At 39.4% G+C, this 27,917-nt stretch overlaps 1 protein-coding gene across 3 annotated transcripts in view; it reads right to left on the bottom strand.

Moving 5' to 3' along the window:
- Positions 1-27,917, bottom strand: part of ATRN (attractin) — a 165,368-nt gene that overhangs the window by 120,197 nt on the left and 17,254 nt on the right. For 2 of the 3 annotated variants that reach the window (XM_045833471.1, XM_045833472.1), the window contains exons 2-6: positions 17,467-17,550; positions 13,376-13,489; positions 7,184-7,312; positions 3,361-3,566; positions 2,231-2,399 (exon numbers count right to left, since the gene is read on the bottom strand). In XM_045833471.1, the coding sequence (XP_045689427.1) occupies positions 2,231-2,399; positions 3,361-3,566; positions 7,184-7,312; positions 13,376-13,489; positions 17,467-17,550 (702 nt within the window). Of the gene's footprint in view, positions 1-2,230; positions 2,400-3,360; positions 3,567-7,183; positions 7,313-8,156; positions 8,223-13,375; positions 13,490-17,466; positions 17,551-27,917 lie in introns of those variants that run through there. The other variant, XM_045833473.1, reaches the window with a different exon arrangement.

The following is a 27,917-nucleotide window of genomic DNA, read 5'->3' as shown; positions in this document are numbered from 1 at the left end:
TTTCAACTGAAATCTGCACATTCTGGGTATCATGACATGAGATGATGGACCTTATGTAAATCTTAGGGCAGGCCTCCCTGACACTTATCCAGTGGGAAGGGAGAAGGCTGATTCACTACTGCCCTTACTGCAAGATGACAGGGGCAGTCCAGGCTTCCTACAAAGTCTCCACTGATACCACAGGGGTGGAGTCCTCACAAGTATCTGATGAAAAAAGTCCCAGTTCCTTAGTTGGCCTTCCCTAACACCATCATCCTACCAGGGGAGTTAGAACACAGTAGGTCTTGGCAAGGGTGGAAATGTAGAGTCTCCCCTCAGACTTTGCTGTCAGGGGTTTGGGTAGAGCCCCAGTTCTGTGGTATCTGGCTAGAGTAGCAGAGGGGTTACTGTATAAAAGTTTTCTGCCATGCTAATAAGCTGCCACCTTCCTTGTCCTTGGTCTAGATAAAACAGGTTTTTTCTGGGGCTTTTTCAGCACGTGCCTACTGGCATTTCCAGATTACTAATTTTTTAACATCAAGTCTTGGATACAGGAGACAAAGAAAAAAGCCCTTGGAGCCTACTGGTATGTCATTTTTTGGGTCCAGAGGTTCCTAGCCAGACTGCCTTCCTCTTTCTATCTTTCAGTTTTCTCATATTTGTTTTATAGATAATTTCCAGCATTCTTAACTGTGCTTACCACAAAGAACAGGAAAAAGAGACCTTCACTTCTTTATGAGCTTGTATATTTCCTTTTTCTATTTCTAAAGGAGTATCTGTTGTGTTCATTTACTCTGTGTTCCTTTTAGATTTGTCTTCAGTTCTGAAATTATTTTAGAATTCTTTCCTAATGTCTATCACCTGTGAATTTTTCTTCTTATGATTACATTATTCTTTGATGTCTTTTGTCATTTTCTTACTGTATTTTAGTTTGCTTTGGAATATTATAATTTTCATCAGTTTTATGAACATATTTTTCTGCTGTCTTTCAGGTATGAAAAGGTGCATTCTACTCCTTATTCTCTTTGCTCTTAATAACTTTCTATGAGATCTGACTGTGATGTTTTTCTCTTGATCAATTTTAAGTAAAATTACTTTTTCCTGTATTTTTACAGGAAAGGCTTTGTTTGGGATAGTTTTCTAATTTCTCAGCTCTCTAGCTCCCCCTTCCACTGTAGTCCAGTGTTTGAAACTGTCTCTACTGCCCTTATCCTGTTCAATCTGAATTCTCTTCCCAGCAGTTTCTTCTCAGTGTGGAACTTTCTCCTGTAAAGAGACTTCAGCTGGTTCATTTTGAGAGTTAATAAGTCATAAATTGCTCCAGCCCCTTCAGATCCTACCACGGATCCCCTGAAATTACTGCATTACTAGAATATGCAAAAATCTCTCCAATTCCAGCTGCTATTTTCAAATAGCTGGCTGCACTTCCCAGTGAGTCTCTTCTGGGAGCACTGAACTCTGCGGGTGGACTCACTGCTCCCCTGCGCTCACTCCCACACAGATGGTGACACCGCACAGGTTTTGCAGCTGCCATTGGTTTAGCCCTCCCCATCTGTGTAGCTCTCACCAAGTTTTGTTATTTGTGACCCATGTGTTTGTGTGTGTCTCGTAGTTGTTCAGTGCAATTTAATGACCTTATTTGGGGGCCATGGGGGGGGGGTTCAGAAACTCTGCCACCACTGCCATATTTCCAAAATCCCTTAAAGAACAGGTGATAGTTTTTAACAACCTTCATTGCCTAAAAACACTGCCAACACAAAATCAGCATAAGTGTTGTTAAATTTGTCCCAAAAGTCAATCTCCATAGTTAATTCCACTATGATAACATATATCCTCCTTTCAAGATGAGTGTCAAGAGGCCAGCAAACTGACCTTGAACTCTGGGAAGTATTAGACAATGACATAATTTCCACTAGTAAACTATACATTCAAACATTTGACCTATAGATATGTTAATTCAATGAAGAGATAAAGTAATCCTCTATTTATGTAGAACCTATTATTTGTACCTAAAGCAAAACAATGAGAGACAATATCTGGAAAAGATGCATTATTGTTTATTACAATGAATTCATTGTAGCTCCCAATTTCAAAAACTAAGGATATGTTAAAAAAAAAGTCTGGAATACTACTACCAAAACATTAACAGAGATTTTCCACAGGGTAATGGAATTCTTTTCCTTTTGCTTATCTCTATACATTTTCAAAATGGAAAGCTAAGCCTCTTGCAAAAGCGTTTGAAACAACTTACGCCAGAACCATGCTGTAATCTGAGTGGTTGAACATGTATCCTCCAATGACCCACATGATGTTTCCACTGACCACAGCTTTGTGAGAGGCTCTGGGCAGCTTGGGGTTAGAATATTCCTCCTGTGTCCAAAATGACTGGTTAGCCGGAACAGGAATTGAACATCCAGGACCTAATAAAATGTAATAAATTAGCTTCACAAAATGCAGCTTTTATATTATTGCATTTCAAGTTTAATCTTTTAAATGTAACAAATGTCTAAACAATACTCAGTCTTTCCCCCTTTAGCATCTAGATATCAGACAAATCCCTTCAATTTATGCTTTTAATTTACTCAAAGCTAGAGACCAACAATAATCTCTCATAAAATTCAAAATCACATACTTTTTAATGATGAACAGCCCTCAGAGAACAAAGGGATTAATTCAAATGAAAAAAAAACCTTTAAAGCTAAAATGTAAAGACTAGTCCCAGGAGTAATAATACAAGCTACCCGTTTCCTAGAAAATCAAGAAACTCTACTCTTGGGAGATTTGGCCTTTGTTGCAACATTTGCACGGGCGCCAGGTACTCAAATACTTCAATTATTTACCTCCTTGAGTTCAGCCAAACCAAACAAACAAAGCATTTAAACAAGCACATTTCCTTTCACAAAAAAAGTAGTCTGAGGAAGAGATAAATGTATAAAGAAAATCACTAAATCAGTATCACTGTTATCACACACCCCTAAAAAGAATTTGCTAAAGCTTCTTTAATAATTTTTATCTGCAGATAACTCCATCAGCTGACTACTGTAGAATTCTACTCTACAGTGAAAGTTTCCGAGGAGACACTATCATTGTCAGCTCTTGTCCCACCTCCCAGCTTGGCTCTCTGCTATGTCTTCTTACAGCTAAGACCAAGTTGAATGAACTGCAAAGAATGTCAAACCCCTCCCCATTCTAAAGAGACCACAACCACACACCTATGAAATTCAAAGATTTCTAAGAAGCTCAATAAAGAGATGTGAAAACCTAAACACTACCTGGCATGTGAATAACAGAGAAGGTATGGATGCTAGAAATAAAGTCGATTACAAGTTATTAAACTAGAAATATACTGTAAATTCAAAGAAAAATGAAAGAAGTTCCTACCCTGCCACCCTGAGAAACAGGAACACCCTGTGACATCACTGGAGTTGCAGGCACCTCGATGAGGAAAACCGCAGTTATTTACACAGTGGGGAATGTCACATGCTTCACCTGTCCAGTTTTCAGAACATTCGCACTGGATGGTGTTGCTGCTGTTGCTGATCTTGCATTCTCCTTGGCCTGAGCAATTATTCGGACACATGTCAAAACTATAAAAACAGTGGGAGAAAATTAAATCAGAACAAAGAAACACTTGGAATAATTTAGCAGAACTTCCTCCTACAGAAGGTTTAAGAATGTCACTGTCTCTCCATTCCCAAGCCAGCTGCAGTACTTACCACTCAGCCTAAATGGGGACACCCAACACTGCACTGCTAGGGCAAGTAATGAAATTAAACTGAACTTGTTGGATTCTCTTAAGAAGAGACAAGTTTAAAAAATTACAAAGAGAGAAGAGATTCTTGCAAAATGTCCAGGCTTTGCTTCTCAAGTGTGGCAAGACTATCCTATTCCTGGTAGCCCACAAATGATGAGCATTACAAAACTGCCACATGCATACTTGCAAGTTTGGAGAGGAAAAGGGCAAACGAACTGCAAACAATAACTAACATCTGATGGTATATATATCCCTCTGGATGGTTTCTGAAAATTTAAATAATTTGTTAAAGATTATTGCCCAGATTGGTGTATTTAAAATTCCTTAGTAAGTGTATCTACTCACTTCAGATGGAAGAAAAGGCCAGTTTAACTTAATATAGGAGTTTAACTATAATATGTCTCATAATAACCTGACTTAAGAGAACTGTATTGACAGCACTTTGAAAAGACATAAGTCAAACTGTAAAAAGGGGGAGGATAACTGAACTATCAAGATACTTTAAGAGTACAGATTTCTTCTAAGATCTATAAAGAAAACCAAAAAGAAATTTTATAGCAAAACATGTCAGAATATCAGGAAAGGGTTGCAAAAACAAGCTAATTAATTTTCATGTTTATACCCAACTATCATTTTATGATATATTTATAATAACATTTTGTAAATATTTGTACACAGTATTTTTATCATTTATATTATAATATGATCACTGAATTTGCCTACTTTTCAAGTTCTAGTAAGCAGAGTGAAGAATTTGGTAAGAAAGCTGAATGACATTCCTGTAGGTCTCCAGAAAGCGGTTCCTAATACATACACACAAGTAAAGCTTCAATAAAGGTCAATAAAGATTTCATCTTTATTAAGAAAAAGGCCTTGTAGGGCAAAAGTTTATAAAGGGAAAGTCTAAATTTCAGATTGGACTTGTTATACTCAAATAGCCACAACAGTCACACTTCATTTTCATAAAAGGCCTAAAAGAAAAGCAAGGTAAGGCAGTTCCATCATGTGCTCAAACCTATGCCTTATACCAAGCATATGTTGAATATCTTCTTACGGACACACGTATTAACCACACGAGAGAACAGCACATAACCAACACTTAATAGTTATTGAAAAACAAAAAGGAAGAGGTAACTCATACAGCCTCTAAACTAAAGGAGGGTAAGTATAATTTCAAGTTCTCCTTACACTTCAACCTCTCCACTCAAATGCCTTTAGGCATAGGTTTACTTGAAGTGCCAAAATTAATACTGAGCACTTTTTAGAGCCGTGAATTACGTAACATCTCAAAACACAAAAATTATTTTTGTATCTCTAAAATGTAAAAATGGCCAGTAATATATCAAAATGTCTGCTTGTTGAAGTAGTAAGAAAATTAGCCTAACTTTCTACGTTTAAAATATGACTCAGAGTGAGAAATAAGGTACAGTGCCAATTTGTGTAAAAGTAAAATGTAACTATTTGTTTTTTCTTCTTTTAAAAGAAAACTAGAAAACACCTGGGAATCTGTGGGTGCACGCTCCAAGGGCCCTCCAGCTGCTGTTAGGCCCAAGCTAAGATTCAGTGCAACCTGAGGACCCCAGGAAAATGAATGACAGTGTTTTATGTATGTGCTTCTGGGCATTTTTCTGGGATAAAAACCATCATTTTATTTGGCTTTTCATAGGGCCTGAGACCTCTAAAATAGTTTATGATTCCTTTTAAAGAATAGAATAGAGCCTTGGAGCCAAGAAGCTAATAAAATTTATGATAACCTCATTATTCCTTCATTTAACAAATACTAATTCTGGTCTCTAGGAAAGATCAAGGCTTCTCCCTACTCCAGTCAGGGTAAGAAAAACATGCACTCCTGAGGAAGATACTGGCAATAGAGCAAGAAGAGCTCTCCAGTGATGATGAGCAAAGGGCTTCCAATGTCAAGGGGTGCTTGAATTGCCTTCTCTCCTGGGGTGCTCACTCCCTTGAGTTTCTCTTCTCCCCCAAGGCTACTACTGCCTATTAGGCCCCATTTAACAGTGAAGACTGTGCCCTCTAGCCCCTGACCTAGGAACCTACCCAGAATGGGGCCTACATGAATAGCTAGTGCAATGCTACTCAGAGTGTGGACCACAGAGAGATAGCAGCAGCCAGGAGCTATTCAGAAATACAGATTCTCAGGCCACGGCTCTACTGAACTACAATCTCTGGGTAGATCCCAGGGATGTGCCCTAATAAGCCCTCCAGAAGATCCCTGTGCATGTAAAGTTTGAGAAGCCCTGTCCTTAAACCCACATCTCCCCTTTCTCCCCTCCCCTGCAGGGAAGAAATTTAGAGTGTCCATTCTTAAAGCCATGACTTTCTAATCTTCCATCCCTACCAGGCCCTGGACTCCAACCTCCCCAGCTAGGGCAACCTAGGGCGTCCTCTGCTTAAGCAACCCTCTGTCAGCTTCCTCCTTCTTGAGACTTTCTTCTCTGGGCTTGTGTGACAACAAAGCCCACTGGCATTCCTCTGCCCCTTAACTGCCTCTACTATTCCTCTCTTCACTGTGCACATGCCCCATAGGCTAGTCAGGCACTGTCCACGTCCCAGCGATTCCCAGATGACATCTCATACGCACCCAGCCAAACTCATGAGCCTCTCCCCTCAACCCAGCCTGCCTGTGTCACTAACAATCATCTTGCTAATACTGTGATAAGCTGCCTAGGCTGCCAAGTCACACACCCTGGGCGCCTGAAAGACTGAATCACCGTACTAATCAAGATAGAGAAGGCTTTAAATCAGTCTGAATAAATATTGAGATCATGAGAAAATGGGCAGGGAAAGAACCCCACATAAAGGTTACATAGGAGGTGACTGCCTATGCCAGGAGCTGGCAAACTTACTTTGTAAAAGGCCAAATAGTACTTTAGGCTTTAAGGGCCACAGAAGCTCTTATCACACACCACTCACTTATGACACTTTATGAATTTAACTACTTATGAAAAGTGAGCCTCTCTCCTCCTATCACAACAAATTCCACAAGCTGCCAAAGTCTGTCTGTCTACGTTTCCTTTGTAACCTCAACTAAGTTCTCACCAGTGGTCCAACCACTGAGTATATGAAAATTACTAGTATTTGTTAAATCATACTTAGCAAAAAATCCCCAATGTTTTAATCCATTTTAGCAAGAAAATACCCCTCTCTTCCAGAAGCTCAACAGCAGCAAGATCTGGGTTGAAACTGTGGCCCCAGGACTTCGACAATGTACTTGACTGTTTCCCACTAGTTTCCTCAATGACAAAATGAGTAGAAAAACAGTGCCCACATGTCAGAGTCTTAAAAAAAAAACTTTAAATAAGAAAATACATTTGAACTGCTTCGCACAATGTCTGGCACACTGTAAGCCCTCATTGTATGTGACTATTACTGTTAAAACAAAGTATACAGTCTTTTAAATAAAATCACAAATATTAGACATAAATATCTTACTTGTAAGTGATATTAAATCCGGTCAAATTATAAGCAGCATCACTAAAAAAATGCAGCAGGGCATAACCTGATGTGGCAACCACCTCAGGGACAGTCTCGTTGCTGTCTCTTTCAGGAACGATGAGGCCACTGAAATGGAAACATATTTCTTATGAAGGGAAACAATCACAGACACATCACACAGCGGCAAACACAAGTTCAGAGCTGGAATTCATCCTTATGATTTAAAAAGCCACTTCCAGGAAGAGGGGAGCTTCCTGTGATAAGTGCATGGTACGACCCTCTCAGCTCTGGGTCCTCTGAGGAACAGATCTGAGTCTTTTGCTAGGCTCTCCTCTATTCTGGGTTATATTTCTATTAAGATTTGAAATTAATGGCCCTGTTCTTTTTTTAATATAAATTTTGATATTGCTTCTATGAAAAATTGAGTGAACCTTCAATATAATTACAGAAAGTAACAAACTTTGTCAAATATATAAAAAGTAAAAATACAAGTAAGTAGGCTTGGTAAACAAACACCCATAATCCCAACACTATTAGCATTCTGATGTATTCTCTTTGCCTAACTGGCAACAGATTACAGCTTATATTCCATTTCACCAGTAATACACTATAAGCGTCTCCCATGCCACTAAAGTTCCTTCAGAACTTTCCTTGTCTCACTCAGACTTGAGCACACAAAAATACTTGCTGGGTGCCTGGAGAGGGAAAGAAGTACCAAGTCAAAGGGTCTAAATGATGCCTCTAAGGTTCCTGACCCATAATACCAACTTGCTCTCCAGAAGACACGTGCTGACTTGAAATCCCATAAGTAAGGAATGAAAGGGTCAATCCCACCTTTCTCAGACAACAAGTAAGGTTACCAGTCCTATTTCAGCTTCGCTAATTTAATAAGTGCAAAGTGATTTTTGAATTCTGATCCTGAGTTTCTTTCATACTCACGATGTAAATCATTTTTCCCATGTTTACTTGCCTTCTGCATACTTCCATATGCTCACATCTTCTGCCCAATTATTGAGACACTGTCACCAACACAAACACCTCACTCAGTAAAAAGCCTAATCCTTCCAGGCCCTATGCAGTCTGCTCCACACACACAGGACACCACCCAAGAACAAACACCTCACCCATTATTCTCTTCCTTTCACCCATTTGACCCCTGGCACGCTGGCCTCTTTGCTCTCCCAGAGCACACACCAGGTGAACTCCCACCTCAGGGCCTATAACAACGTTAAATGCTCATTCACTGTGATGTAGCAATTCTATTTATTTGTAAAAGAAACACTTGCTTTAGTGCACAAAGACAATGCATGAGAATCCTCACTACCACACTATTTAAAATGTCAATAGGTTGAAAACCACCTACCTATCTATATACACTCATCCACAGAGAGTTGGTTGAATGAATCATTACATCTCCGTAGGTCTGCAGGACTAACAAGGAGCCTCATCAAGGCATTCTGATAAGTGGGGGCAGGGGCAGCTGCAAAACAATAGGCCTAGTATATGTGTACATTTATGTATTTAAGTTCACATGGAAATGACTGGAAGAATACATAAGCAGGGTATGAGGGGGAGAAGGGGACAAGAGTTTTATTCAATGAGAGTATTTTTTTAAAGATTTTTATTTATTTATTTTTAGAGAAAGGGGAAGAGAGGGAGAGAAACATCAATGTGTGGTTGCCTCTTGCATGCCCCCTATTGGGGACCTGGCCCGCAACCCAGGTGTGTGCCGTGACTGGGAATTGAATTGGCAACCCTTTGGTTGGCAGGCCCGCGCTCAATCCACTGAGCCACACCAGCCAGGGCTCAATGAATGTTTTTAATACGAAGACAAAATGCTAGGAACCCAAGGACACTGAAGGTGCTCCAGAGGTTACAAAACAGTGAAGAATTTTCTCGTATATATTCAACTAACCAATTTTACTACTATTTATATTTGTTCCACTTACATATGAGGCACCTAGGAAGGCACTGAGAATACAACAGTGAAGAAGTCCCTGCCCTCAGGGAGTTCACCTTCCGAAAACAACAAATAGGCCTAGACGCAGCCCCTCCCCTTCTGCACCATGTGTGTATATGTAATGCCAGGCAGAGAGAAATGCTATGAAGGGAAATAGAGCAAAGTAAAAGGACAAAAGGTGCTACTTTAGACAGAGCAGACAGGGAAGGCCTCTTGGAAGAGGTGACATTTGATCAGAAACCAAAAAAAAGGTTTCAACCATCATCACGCTTCCATCAGTTTCATGCACCCAAACCCCCTAAAATGCTGAAGGAGCAGGTACTTACAAGAGCAGGGCCACCTAGAAATGGGTTTGTCAAAAGCAATTTTCCCATGAGAAACTGGCACAGAAAAGGACGGGGAACTTCTGTCACACGTGGGAGACCCTGCACTCTGTTATCCTACCATGAGCTTCAGGATCAGAGATGTGACCTCCAATCTTTGTTCCACAGGCCTGGGCATGTCGCCGACATCCGTGAGCCTCAGTTTCCTCAAATGCACAATGAGAGAAATCCTATCTTCATCACAGTGATGCAGTGAGAATCAAGCTGTTAGAACATGTGAAGTGCTTAAGCAGTGCCCCACACTAGGTGCTCAATAAGTGATAGCTAATGGTATTTATTTTTTATGTGTGGTGGGGACACTCCAGCGTGCAGGACAAATGGCAGCATGGGTGTAGGGAGAACACATGACAGTCACACAAGGGATGGGAGGACCATCTGCACTGGACAACCACGATACTAGACAAGGGACCAGCTTCCCAACTGTCAGAGGAACTTAGGCATTTGCATCTTTTCACTTCAAAAACTTGAAATTGTGACACCTCTGGAATGTGCTCCTTTCTCCTAGTGTAAAAATAAAACAACTAGTTTACAACAAAAATAAGCTTCTACAGAGTAAATGAACACAAACACAGCCTCTACCCAGTGTGGAAGGCAACGGAAAGTGTGTGGGTGAGGAAGTGACGCTGCAGGCGTCCATTCGACTCCATCCTGAGCTGCCCTGCACCTCCCTATCCCCTGCCCCAGCAGACAGATAAACGCAGACGCCGCTTAGGCCACAGCCAGTTGTTCCACTTGTAGCCTGGGTTTCTTCATAATCTTGTATTTTAAACACAGAGTTTTTAATTGTTTAGAACCACTTTTGAAAATCACGTAACTAAAATATTTTAATTCACCATAACTGTCCCAGACAGACAAGGGCTCTCTGAATACACCTACGACACAACCAGTCTTTACCAACTCCTCCACAGGTGGCAAACACAAGGCCCTCGGGCAGAACCCAGCCCTCCACCTTGTTTTATCCAGCCTGGCATCTTGTATCTAACCAGTGGCAGCACCGACCTCCTTGCCCCTAGTTAAAGAGTAGCTACATTTATACAGTCCTAAAATTACATTCGGCCCTTTGAAGGCAACTGTGAGGCTGCTGTGGCCCCCAGTGAAAACGAGTCTGACACTCCTAAACTACATTACATAAGTGTACTAGTACTCCTTTTTTGACACACCTGTCTCCTTGCAAGACTATATGCTCCTCACCCTGACCAGTGTGGCTCAGTTGGTTGGGCACTGTCCCACACAGCGAAAGGTCATCAGTCTGATTCCTGGTCGAGGCACATGCCTGTATTGCAGTTTTGGTCCCCAGTTGGGGCGTGTAGGAGAGGCAACCGATTGATGTTTCTCTCCCTCTCTTTCTCCTTCCCCTCCCCTCTCTCTAAAAATAAATAAATACAAATCTTTCACTACTTTTCTAACTGTGCCATAATCTGACCACAGTTTCAGTTGGGTGCTGGACAGACTGACTGACTCCCACTTTCACAAGGCCTCTTCTAAACAGCTCTTCACTTCAGTCTAAACAACTGCCTGGCCTCAGCAACATTTGACTTTCTTAAAAAAAAATCTCTAAAAGCAATAGTGTTCTTTTAAACAATGCTCTCAGAGAGTAAAACTGCTTCATCACCACTACCACCTCTGCGTCTCCCTAGCAACAGATCCTAGCAGAACAGCTGCTCCGCAGTGGTGCTTCGTTTGTGCATCTGTCGGAGTGAATGTACCACCAAGTCACAGTGCTGTGGAGTTGGAAGAGACTGGTTCCAGTGGTCCTCCAAGTTGTCTCGTAGTGGAACTGTGCTTATTAAACACAATTTTATTCAGAACTTCAATATATATAAAAGATAAATGTGATCAACCAGTTTGAAGTCAAATTCAACTTCACAGTTTGCAATATGGCCCCCCCCCAAAAAAACACAGTGCAACACCTCCACTTTAGGTTTTAGAAGCTGAAGTCTAGAGCACTTCAATGACCTGTGCAAATGCACACGGAGGCTGGAGCAGAACTTGGAGGAAAACTCTATATCTTCTGAATCCTGTGGGATTCTTCCTTCCTTGACTAGCTGAACAATCTGCCTATAGGCTCCTTCCACTCCAGTCCCCCAGGACATCACCACTGGCTTGTTCCTCTAGTCAAGTCCTCCAGGCTCAACGGCACCCCTCAGCTCCCCATCTTGTGACAGGGCCTTTCAGCCTAAACAGTGGTTTCCAACTTGTTTGCATACCTCTGCTTTAGAGGCTTTGTGTTTCAAGTAAATTTCAGTTTTAAAACATATCTTTCCCCACTATAATTTCCAAAAAGTCATGCTCAAATATTATGCCACAGATGAAACTTTAACATAATCAATGGATTAATTTGTACTATTGTTAACCAACTTTATTTTGTAGAAACCTAAAATTTCTCTTGGTATCTGTACATATACTTTGGCTTCTCTCTAAAGTTGTTAATTAGAACAATGCCAGCCTTCTGCTTGTTTTACTGTTGCTGCTGATTCACATGTCTGTTCATCAAATACCCAGTCCAGGGGAACGCGGAACTGATGGTGTACACCTGCTTGGCAGAAGTTCGCACAGCTAATGGCAAGCCAACTCAAAGTGCCCAGTACATAATAGGGACTCCATTAATTTGGATTAACAAACTCAGTATCAAGTGAACCCCCAACAAGTACTGTGATGATAACATCATGCTATAGACAGTTTTGGGGCTTATGCTAAAGTTTGGTGTGCCTCTTGCTATAATGCAAAGTAGGCTTCAAACTCTCGCATAAAGATATGCATGGCACAGCACTCAGCAAATGCCATTTTAATGCTTAGCATGGCCTAGCCATCCTGCTGTTTGGCTTCGTAAGTGCATCTTTGAAAATGGTTCTTAATTCAAAGATATGTAAGAGAGATTTCTAAGCCAAAGGGAGGGAAGAAATACAAGGACACTAGTCCCCTGTGCCCTTGGGCAACTCGTGTACTGTTTACTGTTACTTCCTCACCCATGAGATTAGTCTCATGTGAGGAATACAAAAATATTTGTTGAATTGATTTCTATTTAAAGTCAAGGAAAGAAAATATTTGAGGGAAAAATATCTAGACAGTGAGCTGCAGATGAAAAACTGGTAACTATGGCTCTCTAAGGAGATGTGTATTTTAGAGAAATATTATTTTATAAGTCTTCCATCAAGTAAAAGGCAGAAAAATAGAACGGATTTGAATTCCCATGTGGTCCAAAAGATGACAACACATTCATGTATCATTAATAAAAACTAAAATGCCAAAAACAATCCAGAACATATATGTGGTATTAAGCTATTTTAACTACTACGTAGAATATACTTATTGAAAACAAAATTGCAATACATAATTGGCATACTCCTCATTTTCCTCAGATAACCACTGCTCATTTTCTGTGTATTTGTCCCAAAATCTCCCCTCACTCATATTAATGCACATACATAAACATACACACACATCTCTATATCTGAATTCAACAAATCCCTCCTGAAGGCCTATGTGACGGGGAACACAAGGATTACGATGAACGTAATCCCTGATTTAATTTTTTCACAGAAATATCATTATTCAATATATTACTCACAAAACAATTTTAAAATGTAAACTTCACCACCCAAGGGGCAGATGAACGACGCTGCTACCACAACTGTGCAGGGCAGGAAGCTGAAGAGAGGTCAGGCACTCTGCCCAGAAACTTACCCAGTGGCTACAGGAAGCCAAGTCAGGCCTCCAGAACTAGTACTCTTTCCATGAAATCATGTGTTAAGGGATAATAAAGGTGAGTCAGTAAGAACACAATCCAGGAGATATACGTTTGAGTTCGGAAACCGTATGATTAACTACTTATATGAGTGAGCTTACCTAAAGGCAGCAATTAGTGGTGCATAAATGGAGTCCCCGTCATATACATATAAATGGTCCCAACTACACTCTGTAGCAAAATGACTGAAGCGAAGTCTCATTATTTTATTTGGCCTGGAAAAAAAAAGTAATTTATAATAATTATAACTATTAAACATTTGAAAAAATATATAGCTAGATTTTTAAAGAATTTATGGAGAGAAGAAATTAATAGTGAACTGTATTCATTTGTCAAAGATTTACTTAGTGTTCACATATGTGCAAAAGACAACTAAACATGCAATCAATGATAAACAAAATAGATACGGTCTATGCCTCTTCGGGCCTTACGGTCTATACTGGGGCCATTCATTAACAGTCTCTGAACCAATCCATTAGCCCTTCCATTTCTGCACTTCCTTATCCAACTGAAGACTCCATACTACACACCATTTCACAAACACAGCTGCCAGTTCTCTACACTCACCTGCCCTTCTGACTTTTCACAGAACTACCTGGCAAGAGCATTGGTCTAGAGGAAAACAGGTATCTGCTTTGCCTTAGACTGAATCCAAAGAAAACTAAGCCATGCCAGAAAAAAGTCACACCATTGACAAAGTTAGTTCTGGTCACCGCTCACCAACTTCAAACGGCCCTTCAATTCTGCCAGCAGTCCTACAACTACCTCTCTTATAAGTCTTCCCCATAACTGTTACTCTCAATTACTATTTCAACCCATTCAGTCCCACCTCCCTGCTTTTGAAAATCACCCCAGAATCTCTCAAATTCCCATTTTCCAAAACATACATCTACCTTCTTTTCCTTCTATCTCTCAAATATTTACCATCTCCCTCTCTTCTGGAACTTCCACATCCATATTTAAATCTTCTTAAGTATCACGTATTTTATCAAAAACCCCAAAATATTAAAAGCTTCAGATCCCAACTCTCCTTCTAGCTATTAGCCCGTCCTATCCCTTTCTCCTCTAGAGTGAACCTCGACAGAGGACTTTACTTTCTCCATTTCCTCTCATCCCACTCACCATTTCATTCTCCAACCTGGTTTCAGCTCCAACACTCCACCCATAAAGCTCTTGGAATTAGCAACACCATTTAGTTCCTGCGGATGCCTAATTATATGTCTCCAGCCTAGATGTTTCCTCTGCCTCACACTTATTTGTCTAACTAACTTCTCTAAGCAAACAACTAAATAAATACATAAACAAGTTAACTCAGATGGTGATGACGACTGTGAAGAAATTAAAGGAAATATGATATGGTAGTACAACAGGTGGTGGGGAAATACCCCAGAAAGCTCTGGAGGAGAGTAGAATGACACATAATAAGCCACGTGAAAGGCTCAAAAACAATGTTTTAGACAGAGGAAAGAGCACCATCATAAAGTCTGGGAAAGAAAGAAGTTGCGACTTCATGTACTGGCGCAATATGAAGAAAAGCAGCATGCCTCAAACAGCAAATTAGGGAACCACATGAAATGAGAAGTGAGAGGTAGGTGAGGGGCAAAAGTGAAAATCAAAAGGCCAATTTCAAGGCTATTACAGGGGCCCAGGAAGGTAAGGATGGTGGTTCCTAAAATAATTGTAGAGATCAATGTGAAAAGGAGAATATAAATGAATTTGGGGATATTCTAGAGGGAAACTGGCCAGAACTTACTAATAGACTGAATGTGAGGATAAGAGGAAGGAGAAGTTATTTACTGGTTAGGCTGGGGAGGAGCAACCACTGAGATCGCATGCAGAGCAATGGTGGAGGACACCAGACGGGAGTGAACTGATAGAAATGACAAGAGCAGACAACAGACCACAAGTTCTCAGAGTAATGTCCACAGAATGCCAGGGGCCCTGAGACCCTTATAGGGGGCCCAACAGGTCATGACTGTTCACAACAATTAATACTAAGCTATCATGTGCCTTATCGCCATGTTGGCATTTACTAACAGTACAAAAGCAATGGTGGGTGAAGCACCAAACTGTACTAGTAATCACTGTTATTCTTTGCCACCAGTCCCTCATAGAAAAAAGAAAAAAATGACAATTTCATTTAAGGTCATCTTTATTAGATGGTAAGAATTACTAATTGTATTAATAGTGCACATATTTTTAATATTCTGCATGACAAGACAGAAAGTGTGCATAAAGCACTTCTGCTACCTAACAAAGTACAATGGTTTCAAGGGAAATCACTTTCGCAATTGTTTAGTTGTGAGCTGAACTTGTTGTTTTTCTTTTAGAACACCATTTATCATTTTTACTTGAAAGAACAACTGAAAAATTATGATTTTTGAGGCCTGGATATATGGCAGATATTTTCTTGAAAATGAACCAAGGAAGCCTGTCACTTCAAAGAAAATAACCGGCAGTATTTGTTACCAAAAATAAAATAGAAGTTTCAAGCAATAATTAGAGCTCTGAAAAACTGGGATCTGCCAACCAAATACAACTTGCCAATATTTAAAACTTCTGATGAGAATGATGGTGATACTAACTAATGTGATTTTTTAAATTGATTTTAGAGGGAGAGAGGGGGAGGGGTTGGAGAGACGGAGGGATGGAGGGAAGGGGAATGGGATGGGGGAAAGGGGGAGAGAGAGAGAAGGAGAGGGAGGGAGAAAGAACCACCTATTTTTGTTGCTCCACTTATTTATGCATTCATTACTTGATTCTTCTATGTGCCCTGAGTGGGGACTGAACCTGTAAACCTTGGAGTATTGGGATGACACTCTAACCAACTGAGCTACCTGGCCACAGCCCAATGTGATTTTTTAAAATATTATATAATGAAGATTGAGCGCAGGCTGGGAACCAAAGTGTCCCAGGTTCGATTCCCAGCCAGGGTACATTCCTGGGTTGCAGGCCATAACCCTCAGCAACCGCACGTTGATGTCTCTCTCTCTCTCTCTCTCTCTCTCTCCCTCCCCTCCCTAAAAATAAATAAATAAAATCTTAAAAAAAAAACTAAAATATTATATAATGAAATATATTAACATTTGGGAGATCTGCATAATTCAGTGAACCAATATTTTCCAAATGTCCCACATATCATGTTACAAAAACAGTGCACCTTTATGCAGGTTAAAGATCCATTCAAAGTACAAGAAAATGAATTAATTTTAATGTAACAAATTCCAAAAGTTCATTTACATTGTTTCTGATTCCATACTACAATTTACTTTTAAGAAATTACCACTTGTCAAGTTTTGGGTATAGTACCAAAGACCATCCACAATTATTTAAAAGGGCTATGAAAACCCCTTCCCTTTTCCTACTACATATTAAGGGAAGCCTATTTTTCTTCACATACTTCTACCAGTAACACATGGTAACAAAGTGAATGCAAAAGAAAATATAATAATAAAACTGACTTCTATAAATCCAGAGAAGAGATTTATAAAAATGTAAAGCAATGTCATTCCTTTCACTAACCATTTATTTTTTAAATATAGGGTTTCTTTTTTCATAAAATATGTCATTTGTGCTAACACATGGGTTTATTGTTATTTTTAAAATAAATTAAATATTTCTTAATTTTAATTTTAATATGGTAAACACACAAAAAATTATTTGGAATTCTACAAGTTTAACGGTGTAACGGGGTCCTTAGACCAAAGAGTCTGAGAAACATCGCTTTGCCAGTGTGCTGAAGGTCAGAAAAAGAAGGCAGCAGCTGCAAGGCTGTGGGAGCAGGGCCGTGGGAGCCCGGAGGAGGGGGCAGCTGGGCAACAGTAACTACTCCGACTCCCCCCCACAATAAAAACAGGTACTCAGAAAAATGACACAATGTTACAATTGTCTAATGCTTTAAGTAAACCATTTAAAATACTCAACAGTTTTTTAGTTAGTACAATTGAAAATACACAAATTTCTGGTGTACAATTTCATCTGCAGCTTTAAATCAACACAATTTTTTTTTGTTAAGTAACACTGAAATTTAGAAAAATAAAGTCAAATTTACTTATAAACTAAGAAGTTACGAAACAAAAAAATATTCTAAGTACTTTATGCTACAGATTGTTCATTTTACTTATAGGAAAAGTAATGCCACACTGAGCTGTGTCCAGAAAAAAATTAAATTAAATTAGCCATTACTACTTACGGTCCTTCAATGAGCCACGTGCACTTTGTTTTGTATTTATAATTTCCAGGTCCATCTGTTATAAACCCAGAAGATCCAGTTAGTCTGTAATTTAAAAAAAAATCCATCAAAATTTTATATATTAGTAACATCTTTCTTAATTCTCAATACAATCCAAGTTAAGCACAGTGAGTATACTAATGCATACTACTGATATATAACCAGAAGAAAATAATTGGAGTTATATTCAGATTACACAAATATAGATGAAACAAACACATACACTTAAGGAGACAAATATACTAAAACTAACACAATGAACAAAAAACATCTAAATCTTTCCAGATAAGATGGGAAAACTGTACTTCGTACCATAAAAATGGACACAAGAATTTATAAATATGAGTTGGTTTTTAAAAATAAGGCCATATAGTAACAGTTACAAGTGTTTAATACAATAGCACTATAGACAGCATAACTGTGATGGGCAAGCATATCAGATGCCGCTGCACACACGAGATCCATCACAGCCATCGAGGCTGCTGCTTCTGAAGTGGCGATCTCTGAACCCCCCATGGACAGTGTGCATCAGCACCTGTCTTCCCACGCTCACGCCAAGCCTGAAGTTCAGCAGTGTGTTGAGGTCCTTCCATTAAGACAGACATATCCCAGTATTTCATTAATGTTTTCACTGATACTAGCGCTAATGTTTTAACCTTCTCAACTGTTCTATCCATCTGCATTTCCCCTTTGTGAATTTAGATTCTATATTCTTTGACCACTTTGGGACCAAGCTGCCTTTTCAAATTAATGTTTAAAAGCTCTTTTTATGTTAAGGAGCTCCAATTTGTATGTTAAATGTACTTAAATTTATTCTCTCAGTTTACTTTTTTCTTTATACTTTGTGTCTAGTATATTCTGTTATACAGAAATTTTTATTCTTTAAGAAGAATGTTGTTTCTTTTCTCACTGCTATTTCCAGGTCATTTTCCCTCCCCCTTCCATCAACGTCAGCCTCTCTGACACCCATGCTCTCTTCTGGATCAGCCTCCCTCAGTTGCTTAGACACCTACTGAGACCTCAGTTACTTCTCCTCACCCACTGAACACATCAGCAACAAGTTCACTGCCTTCCACTTAACTACAGCAACATCCAAGGTGTTCCATCCAAAACTAGACTCTCTACTTCTTAATTTCATCATTAACAATCTTTCCTCCACCCCATTTTAGTTACTCATTTCTCTGGGTCTTGTCATTACCAGTGACAGCACTACCACCAAAATCTTCATTTTAGGTGTCCAACGCTCCTATACTGACTGCCACCGCTTATCTCTGCAGTTCACTTAGCCTCTTTCTCCTTCCCAGTGAGTCGACATCGCCACAAGGACCTTCAGTTGAACTTGACAATCCACCGAACGAGCACTTCTCCACGTTCACCCCCCGACACCCACACATTTCACTCTCCCACTTCCCTAGTTTGGAAGATCCCATGCTCTCTTACAATTAACATGCCCCAAAAACCCCTTGACTTCTTCACCCTTCTCTCCTTCTGCTACACTTAACTGATACAAAAGTGTCTGTGTCTCACTCCCCAACATCTATTCCACCCCCAAAATGGTAGTCTGAGACAATCATGGTTTCCTGTGTTCTCCGCTAGTAATTGATTAGAAATGTGTATCAGTTAAGATTAGGTTCTAATGCAACTGACAGAAAAACCTACACAGTAATGACTTAGCTGAGATATAAAGTCCAAAGATAAGCAATCCAGAGCACTTCCATGACCATCAAGAACCTAATATTTGGGGATTGAGGGTGGGAGGCGGGAGTGGGTAAGGCAGGGGAAAGTGGTGGTGGGAAAATGGAGACAACTGTATTCGAACATCAGTAAAAAGAAAAAAAAAAGAACCTAATATTCTTCTGTTGCTCTGTCATCCTCCACAGGTGGTTTCCACCTCATAACCCAAGAGGGCTGCTCAAACTCCACCTGTCTTTCCTACATTCTACCCAGCAGGAACAGGCATATATCCCCTCCAAGTTGAACTTGACAATTCAGTCTAACCATTATCCAAAAGTTAGACAAATCTAAATACAGAGGCTGAGAAATAAAGCCATTACCTCAGATGACCATGCATCCAATGAAAACCAGGACTTTCTTTACTACAGAGGTAGAGAAAAACTATGAAGGGTCATTATTAGTCTTTGCTACAACATGTAATCTAATACTTAAATGTAGGGGAGGTTGATCAGGGACTTCTGGGAAATATTTTCTGATTCTTAAAGACAGTGTGGTAGACAGAGATGTGCCGCTTAGATCTCCCTGTCCAGGAAGGACCTGCTCCAGCTGCAACAGGCAGGGTGGTCATCAGACGGCCTCAGCTGTCGGCGGTTCCTTCAGGGGCTGCCTTGCAGGCAGCCCCCACCAGAGCAGATGTAAAGTCTGGGGCATTTTGATCCAACATGAACAACTGTGACAAGCAATCCCTGCTCCAGAGCTCCCCCTGATCAGGCCTGCATTAAAGCTCTTCTTCTTTTGCCCAGTGCTGCTTCCAACCCCTTCCTCTCACAGTTGTGATAACCAACTTGTACCCCAAACTCCATCTCAGCAAATGCTTCCAAGAAACCCTACCGACAACAGACATCCAGAGAACATTCTTCTTCTCCCTCTGGACTTTGCTGCAGTTGGATTTTATAGCTGGAAGCACTGCAGCCTGAACACAAAGCCAACACCAAGAATGACAAATCAAAGGAAGGCAAAGGTCCCTGAGGAGCAACGCCGACCAACCAAAGAGACCACCCCAGTTTTATGGGTAATTGAATTCCCCACTGGTGACTGTTAGAGAGCGAGAAAGAGCGAGAACAAACACGGGCGTGCACTTCCTTCATTCTTTGTGTTAGGCTCTCCTACCTCCAAGATTTTATGGCTTCCTATTATGCTTGTTTTACTCCTAAGAATTTCTGTGGACTTCACATGGATGTGTTCAGATATTTGCAAATAAGCATCACTTTTAGAAAAAGAAATGTTATTTCTATTTCAAATGTTTACTTAGTATCACTAAACATGTGCATTTACATAATTTCACAGGTAATGAATAGATGTAATCACAGGCTTTTTTTTTTTGCCAACTAAAGAACATTCTTCTTAGGTACACTCACCTACCTCCAGCCAAGATAAACATTTAACCACTAACAAGCATTCTTAAATATTTTTCTTCATACTCTCGAGACCATGAAATTCATCCTTTTTCATGGAGCATAATATTCCAATCTATGAGATATCATTTCAGTTTTTGCCTTTCTCCTACTAGCATCCACTGTGTTTTCAGTTGGTTGGCATTCTGCACACTGCTGCAATACATACCCCTACACACATGGCTTCACTTGAGCTTCTATATCTAGGAACAGGCTCTTAGGAGGAGGTGACTGGGCCAAAAGGAACACGAATTTTAATTGTTAACTAGGCTGCCAAATTTATTTTCCAAAAGGCTGTAACAATTCACATTCGCACCTGCAATATGTGAAAATATTCTATTCTTCACATCCCCTCTGTTGTTTCTATTAAAGTTTACCAGTTTTTAATTTGAAATCCCCTGTGTTCTAGTGAATGAGCAACAAGTAGTTACTGGAAATTTAGAAAGGTCGGAAAGGGGAAGGCCAGGAATATCAACCCACAATGTCAGGTCAAGTTTTACAGTACCTTTAAACATGTTACTTGTTTTACATGTTTCACCGGTTCTCCTTCTGTTTCTCTCTTTTTGCCTTCCTGTGGGGGTCACTTGAACCTTTTTTAAGATTCTATCTTAACTTATTTATATTGTTTTTATCTTTTGTATAGTTTCTTTGATGGCCACACTAAGTATTAGACTATACATATGTGACTTATAATTACTGGTAATGACATTTTACCACTTTGAGTGGAATGTGGAAACCTCACTTCCACTTAGATGCTTTATCTTCCCTACTTTAAATATCATTTTTAGCATCAGATGGTTTTGTATTTTTTGATTCAATCCACATATCTGCTAAATCTCAGGAAGAGAAAGATTCTATTATTGTATATATCCATATTTCTGTTTTCTCCATCATTCCTTCATCATTTATCTGTTAAAAGAGCTTCTGTGAGCCATTCTTTAAAGGCAGGCCTGCTAGCAACAAATTCTTTTAGTTTTCCATCATTTGAGAATGTTTTTATTTCCTTTTAATTCCTGAGGGACAGTTTTTGCTAGATACAGAATTCGTTTTATTTCAGCATTTGAAAAACATTGTGCCACTTCCTCTGATCCCATGGTTTCAGATAAGACATCTGTTGTTTGAACTGGGGTTCCCTATAGGTAAAATAACTTTTATTTGCCTTTAGTTTCCAGGTTTTGTTTTGTTCCACTGACCTATTTGCTTATCCATTCACCTCGGCCACATTGTCCTGATTACCTGCAGCTTCACAATTAAGTTGACCTCGGGTAGGGTCAGTCTCCTGTGTGCTTCACCTTCAATCTCCTGCTGGCTATTCTGGGTTTTGCCTCTCCGTACAGTCTTTAGAACCAGCTTGCTGATATCCACAAAATAACTTGCTGGAATTATGACTGGGATTGTGTTTAATTTATAGATCAAAGTGGGATATCTTGACAATAATGAGTTTTTCTATCCATTAACAGGAAATATCTCTTCATTTATTTAGTTCTTTAATTTTGGTCACCAGTTTTGTAGCTTTTCTCATATCGATTTTGTATATATTTTGTCAGACCTATACCTAAGTATTTCATTTTGGGGGCTGCTAACATAAATGGTAATGCATTTTTAATTTCCAATTTCACTTCTTTGTTGCTTGTATATAGGAAAGCAACTGACTTCTATATATTAACCTTGTACCTGTGCCTTTCAATTTCCATCTGTAGGTTTCTTTTGCCAAATTTGGTAAATTTTCAGCCATGATTTCTTTCAAGTACTCTTTCAATCCCACCCAATTTTTCCTTTCCTTCTGGGACTCCAATTAAATGAATGTTAGATCTTTTGTTCCTCGGATCTTTATTTTTTTTTTCTATCCTGTTTTCTGTTGTTTGTAATGGGTAAATTGTATTGTTCTGTTCTCAAGTTTACTGATTCTATCCTCTGTTATTACCACTCTACTATTAAACTCATTTAGTGAGTTTGTTACTGTGTTTTCCAATTTTAAAATTTCCATTTGGTCCTTTGTAATTTCATTACCATTACAATTCTAAATAATTTTATTTGATTCTCTGTTGAGGTTTTGTATTTTTATTTAAGATATTTTTTAATTGATCATGCAGCATTTTTGTGATACTAGCTTTAAAACTCTTGTCAGAAAATTCCAACATCTGATTCTTTCCATGTTGGTGTCTGCTGATTGCTTTTTCTCTGATTCAAGTTGCGGTTTCCATTGTTGCTGGCATGGCAAGTGATTTTCTACATCTTGAACACTATGTTAGAAGTCATGAACATAGACTCTTATTTCAGTTTTTTTAATTCTAACAGGTAGTCACCCTGTTTAGTTTTAACATGTGGGTCTTGACCTACTTTTCTGGTCTATTATTCTAATGGCAGGTTAGTTTTCAGAGCCTCTGTGGCATTATTTGGCTTGCTTTGTTTATCTGGGTGTCACTGGGCTCCCACTGGTCCCTGCTGGTGCTGCTTGAGGGAGTGAAAGAAGTTTCCCCAAGCCAGGCTGCCACGAATCTCTTGGCCGTAAGGAAAGGGACATGATAGCCCCAGGTTGCCCCCACCCCAGCTTCCACAGTGTCTCAGAGTGTGAAAGGCCAAGTCTTGAGCCCACAAAGACAATGGAGACTTCCCAGAAGGTGTCACTTACTATAGGTGGGTTCCTCGTGCCAGTTCCACCCACCCATCCCTGGGTCTCTGGGTGGCTTCTCTGAGAAGAATCTCAGGCCCACATGGCCAAAGACACTTTCCTGGATTGGACACCTGTAGCTGTGTCCTTTTTGCAAGGGGGAAGGAGAGTGCTTCTTCTCGGCACACATTCAGTGGGGCTCCCTGTTGATCACCCTTGACGATGCTGACAGGCCTGCACAGTGTTTTCAGGGGGACTCCCATTTGATTCAGGAGAGGCAGGAGCCCACCTGGATGCTAGGTAGGAAGGTCAGAAACTACCCGTCTAGGTGGCCTTCTTCTGTTCAATGCGGGTATGTAAGATGTCCCATGACTATGCTGTCCTTCCAGTCCCATGATCCCAAACCAGCCTTCCTTCTTCTTACAGCCTTTCACAGTTCGCCTTTGGCTGTTTTCTGCACCAACCCCAGGGCTTACAGTTAGACTTAGCAGGGAAAAATGGGTGTATGCAATCTCATCTGCACTGGAAGTCTCCTATGAATCTATTTCAATTATCTGTTTTCTCTCTAAATGTTAATCATTTTTTTTATTTTTACACATCTGGTGATTTTATTGAATGCAGACTAAGTTTTATAAATATTTATTATGTTATAAATATATGATACATATAGTTGATACAAATATATATCATATATTATCACTGAATATAGAAAAACTATACAACTTGAATCAATTGTTGATGGTTGTCTTCCTCGAGAGAAGATTTACACTTGCTTCTAGCATGCAGTAAATCTCCTTAATCCAAACAAGGATTAAGGTGATTTGAAGGCTAGGCTTCAGCCTTTATGAGACTTGATCTATTCTGAGTTCACCCTTAATCAGAGGGTGTGTAGCCTGTCCTTTAGGGCTCCCAGCAAAAAGCCTGGGATGTTTTCCAGTGCTCCTTCCTTTGCAGGTCCTGAACTCCAATTAGACCCCCACCTCGACATGATTCCTGAAAACTCTGCTCAGAATCTCAGCTTCTTTGCCACAATTTTCTGCTCAACCTCTTAGCTGCATATTCCAAACCAGCCAACCACTCCATGAGAAAAGCTGTACCAAAAGGTGATCTTACCACCCTGAGCTTTTCTTCTCTCCAAAATACTGGTTTCTCAAGTCCTTGCTGTTTGCCTTGCTCAGTGTCCAAAGACTTCCAAAAGATTAAAAAAAAAAAAATCCCAGTTTTTCTACTTGTTTTCAGCTGAACTGTTGGCTTAGAAAAAGCCATTCTACCATTGATAGAAAAAGAAATTTCCCCAGCAGTTTGTTTTGTAATATGAAATATTAGTGAGAACTATTATTTAGAGAACAGAGTCAGGCACCAGAAGTGCTTAATGCTACCTAGGTTGGCTTCTAGAATTTTCCAGTAGAAAGAACTAGGAAACACACTTTTAAAAAAGAAAATGCATACTGAGTTCACATGTACATGTCCAACTCAAAGTTAGGATCCCAGAATTCTTACCCAATCTCTCTGATTCTACCTCTTTATCACACCAAAATCTAAAGCCCCAAGCTAATGTAATTATACACTTTCTTTACCTTACACACCTCCAGAATAGTAACACTAATATTACTTATCAACTCTGAGATTAGTAATCTTAGTAAAAAAAAAGAGTATATTGTATCTTTGCAAGTTCTTTGTCTTTAGTGATATATTCCACTAAAAACAGAGTCAAATTGCTATGTTCAAAGTCACTTGAAATATTCTCTGTGTGCTTCAACTTCAAACTTGATCATTTAGGTTGATCACTTATTTAATCAAACTTGATCACTTATTTAATTTTGTTTTTTATTTTTAAGGATTGCCTTCTTCTCTCATTTTATTTTTGTTTTATAGTATGGTAAAGCATGACTCTAATGCCTGATCCACAAGACAACGTATTTAAGAAGTCTAGGTTCCATCCCTGTTTTGTCCACCTCATTCCCTACCTTTCCTTACAGAAACCATTTATATTAGTTTTGGGGTCTATGCGTATACACAACAGTGTGTGTGTGTGTGTGTGTGTGTGTGTGTGTCCCTTTCTTTGAAAAATGGTAGCATACAATACCACTGTTCTGCTCCATTTTTCATTTAACCATATATTTTCGAGATAAATGCACAACATACAGGGTCTGACAGAAGTAAGGCCTGTTTCAGTGTGGTTGGTAGGGTAATAATGTGAGTGTAATAATTTACAGTTTTAATTTGAACATTTCACCTAAAATGTCATACAGTGTGCTTGAGCGAGATATTGTTATGTTACAGAATTACATGCTTATGATTTTGTAATAAAAGATTTTGCAATAAAAAGGGGCATTATTTGTGCTGGACCCTGTAGAGTCCTAGTTCCTTTTTACAGCTACTTCATTTACAATACTCCATTGTGTGGACATACTATATTTTATTTAACCAGTCCTCGAAGCTCTGAGCCTAGACTAACTTGCTATTGAATTTTTTTTATAATTTAATTTCGCATAACAATTCAAATGTTCTCACTGTGGTGGCCGGAAAAATAAACTTGCAGGTATTCTGTCTGGCCTTTGCTGTCACAGCTTTAAGCAAAGAAGTTAACTACATAATCAAGAGACAAAATACACTCACAAAGCCCCAACACAAACCAATGGTAAGGGTTCTCAAGTGGAGTACACATCAACACCACCCACAGAGCTTTAAGAAACACAAATGACAAATAATGGAGCCTCAATACAAACCACTCTCTGTGGAACCCAGCATTGCACTGGGATCTTTAAAAGCTCCTCAAATGATTCTAATACATACTTCAAATTAAGAACAAATCTTCCATGAACAATCTTAGAATTTTCTAGGTATTAAAGTAAGTGGCTAAATTTTTGGCAAAAATGCTAAAAATAATTCCAAAGTTTCACCTTTAGTCAGAAAAGTTTAATTCTTATTCCTTAAAATCAAAATATAATGAAAAAAGTTCATGAAAATTTATTCATACTAATAAGCCCTAACATGTAACATATTAAGCATTTGTCCTATTTTTTAAAATAATATATCTATAACTATTATAAATAATATATCATTACAAATGAGTGTTGTGCACTTTAATGTTTAGGATGTCCTATTATACCCATCCATGATGATAAATAAACAAACAACACACTTCCTCATATTAAAAAAATAATAAACCATCCACCTTCAAAGACTCAATAAAAGGGACAATTCCTTTGCTCAACTGGAGTTGTCCTGGATCCAGTTCTCTATGATCCCCCTTTGTAATCTCATCTGCACTTCTGGCCTCATCTACCATCTATATGCTGATACATGCCCAAGCTATATTTCCAACACAAAGCTAGACTCATATTTCCTATGTCATAAGTTTAAGTCATTCACTAAATCCCCTTCTTTACCTCTTGCTTTTTTTCACCATTTTGTCATCATCCACTCTATCTTTCAAAATTTATGAACTCTTCCTTTGTCTCACCCATTCATTCAGCCTATAAAACTACTCATCTTCTCCCTTCTATCCCCACTGCCAATGCCAATGCCAATGCCAATGCCCTAGTTCAAATTCTTCTCATCTAAGCTTGGTCTCCTGCAACAATTCAGCCCAGCTCCCTGATCTGGCCAGTTCTCTACAGACCCACCTGTCATCTTCCGCAAAACCTGCTTGGAAACCCTTGCTTTACCACTGCACCAAAGGTCCATCGCAACCCAACCCCAACTCACCCCTCCTGAGCCATCCCTAGCCACTGCTCCCCAGACTGAGCAGCCCATACTGCGGCTGAACTGAATGTCAGTCTCCTCCCTCAACTCACCTGCCCACAAATCCCCACGCCTTTGAGCCTTTGAACTCTGACTTCTCTGTCTAAACAACCTTCTCTTCACCCCTCCCTCTTGTTTACTTACTTAGTATGTAAACTCCCAACCACCCTTTTGCATCTCAGTTCAATGTCCTTCAGCTGGGAACTGTGTCCAGTGTTTTTTATACTGAGCTGAGTGTTGCCTTCCATGTTCAGACTTATCATATGGTCTGATTATCATGGACAGAGAGGAATTACCTCTGCTCACTAGACTATCAAGACTTTTTCAATGATATACTGCATTTACTTCTTTTTCTCCACTGCCTAAAACATCATAGACATCAACATAATGTTTGCTGCCTAATAAAGTTACAGCAAAGTTTCACAGCAATAAAATATTTTAAGCTCTTATTATGAACAAAATTTACTAAAAAAAAAAACTCCAGGATAAATTCCTACAGTGTATCTATGACAGTCTGGAGAGAAGAGCATTTCAGAAGCTAAACAACTGGAGGTGGAATCTTTGTTCAAAACACTGAATCTATCTGAAGAAGAGGTGCCTTATGAATGCCTAGTTTGGTTCAAGAACCAGGGGAGTCCAGTAATTTATGTAAAGCATGCCCTTAAACAGCCGTATAATGACTGTTTGTATTACATTTTTCTAAGCAGCAATGAAAACTCAGAGCATAAAAGGGCAGTACAACAGCAAAAACTGGGAGTTCCAGAACCAACAAAACTCAACCCTGCAAAGAAACCAGGAGCCAAAAAGTATGGCTCTGACAGTTGCGAAGCTACAGTTGGCTCTGCCCTGTGTGTCCCCTGTTTCTTCTAGGTTTCCAAACATATCCTTAGCAAATAACTTAATATTAACCTTATGGGGGAACATCT

Source organism: Phyllostomus hastatus, unplaced genomic scaffold (assembly GCF_019186645.2).
Source record: "Phyllostomus hastatus isolate PE091 unplaced genomic scaffold, TTU_PhHast_1.1 phas_contig_17, whole genome shotgun sequence".
Lineage (NCBI taxonomy): Eukaryota > Metazoa > Chordata > Mammalia > Chiroptera > Phyllostomidae > Phyllostomus > Phyllostomus hastatus.
This window is presented reverse-complemented; position numbering and strand designations above follow the sequence as displayed.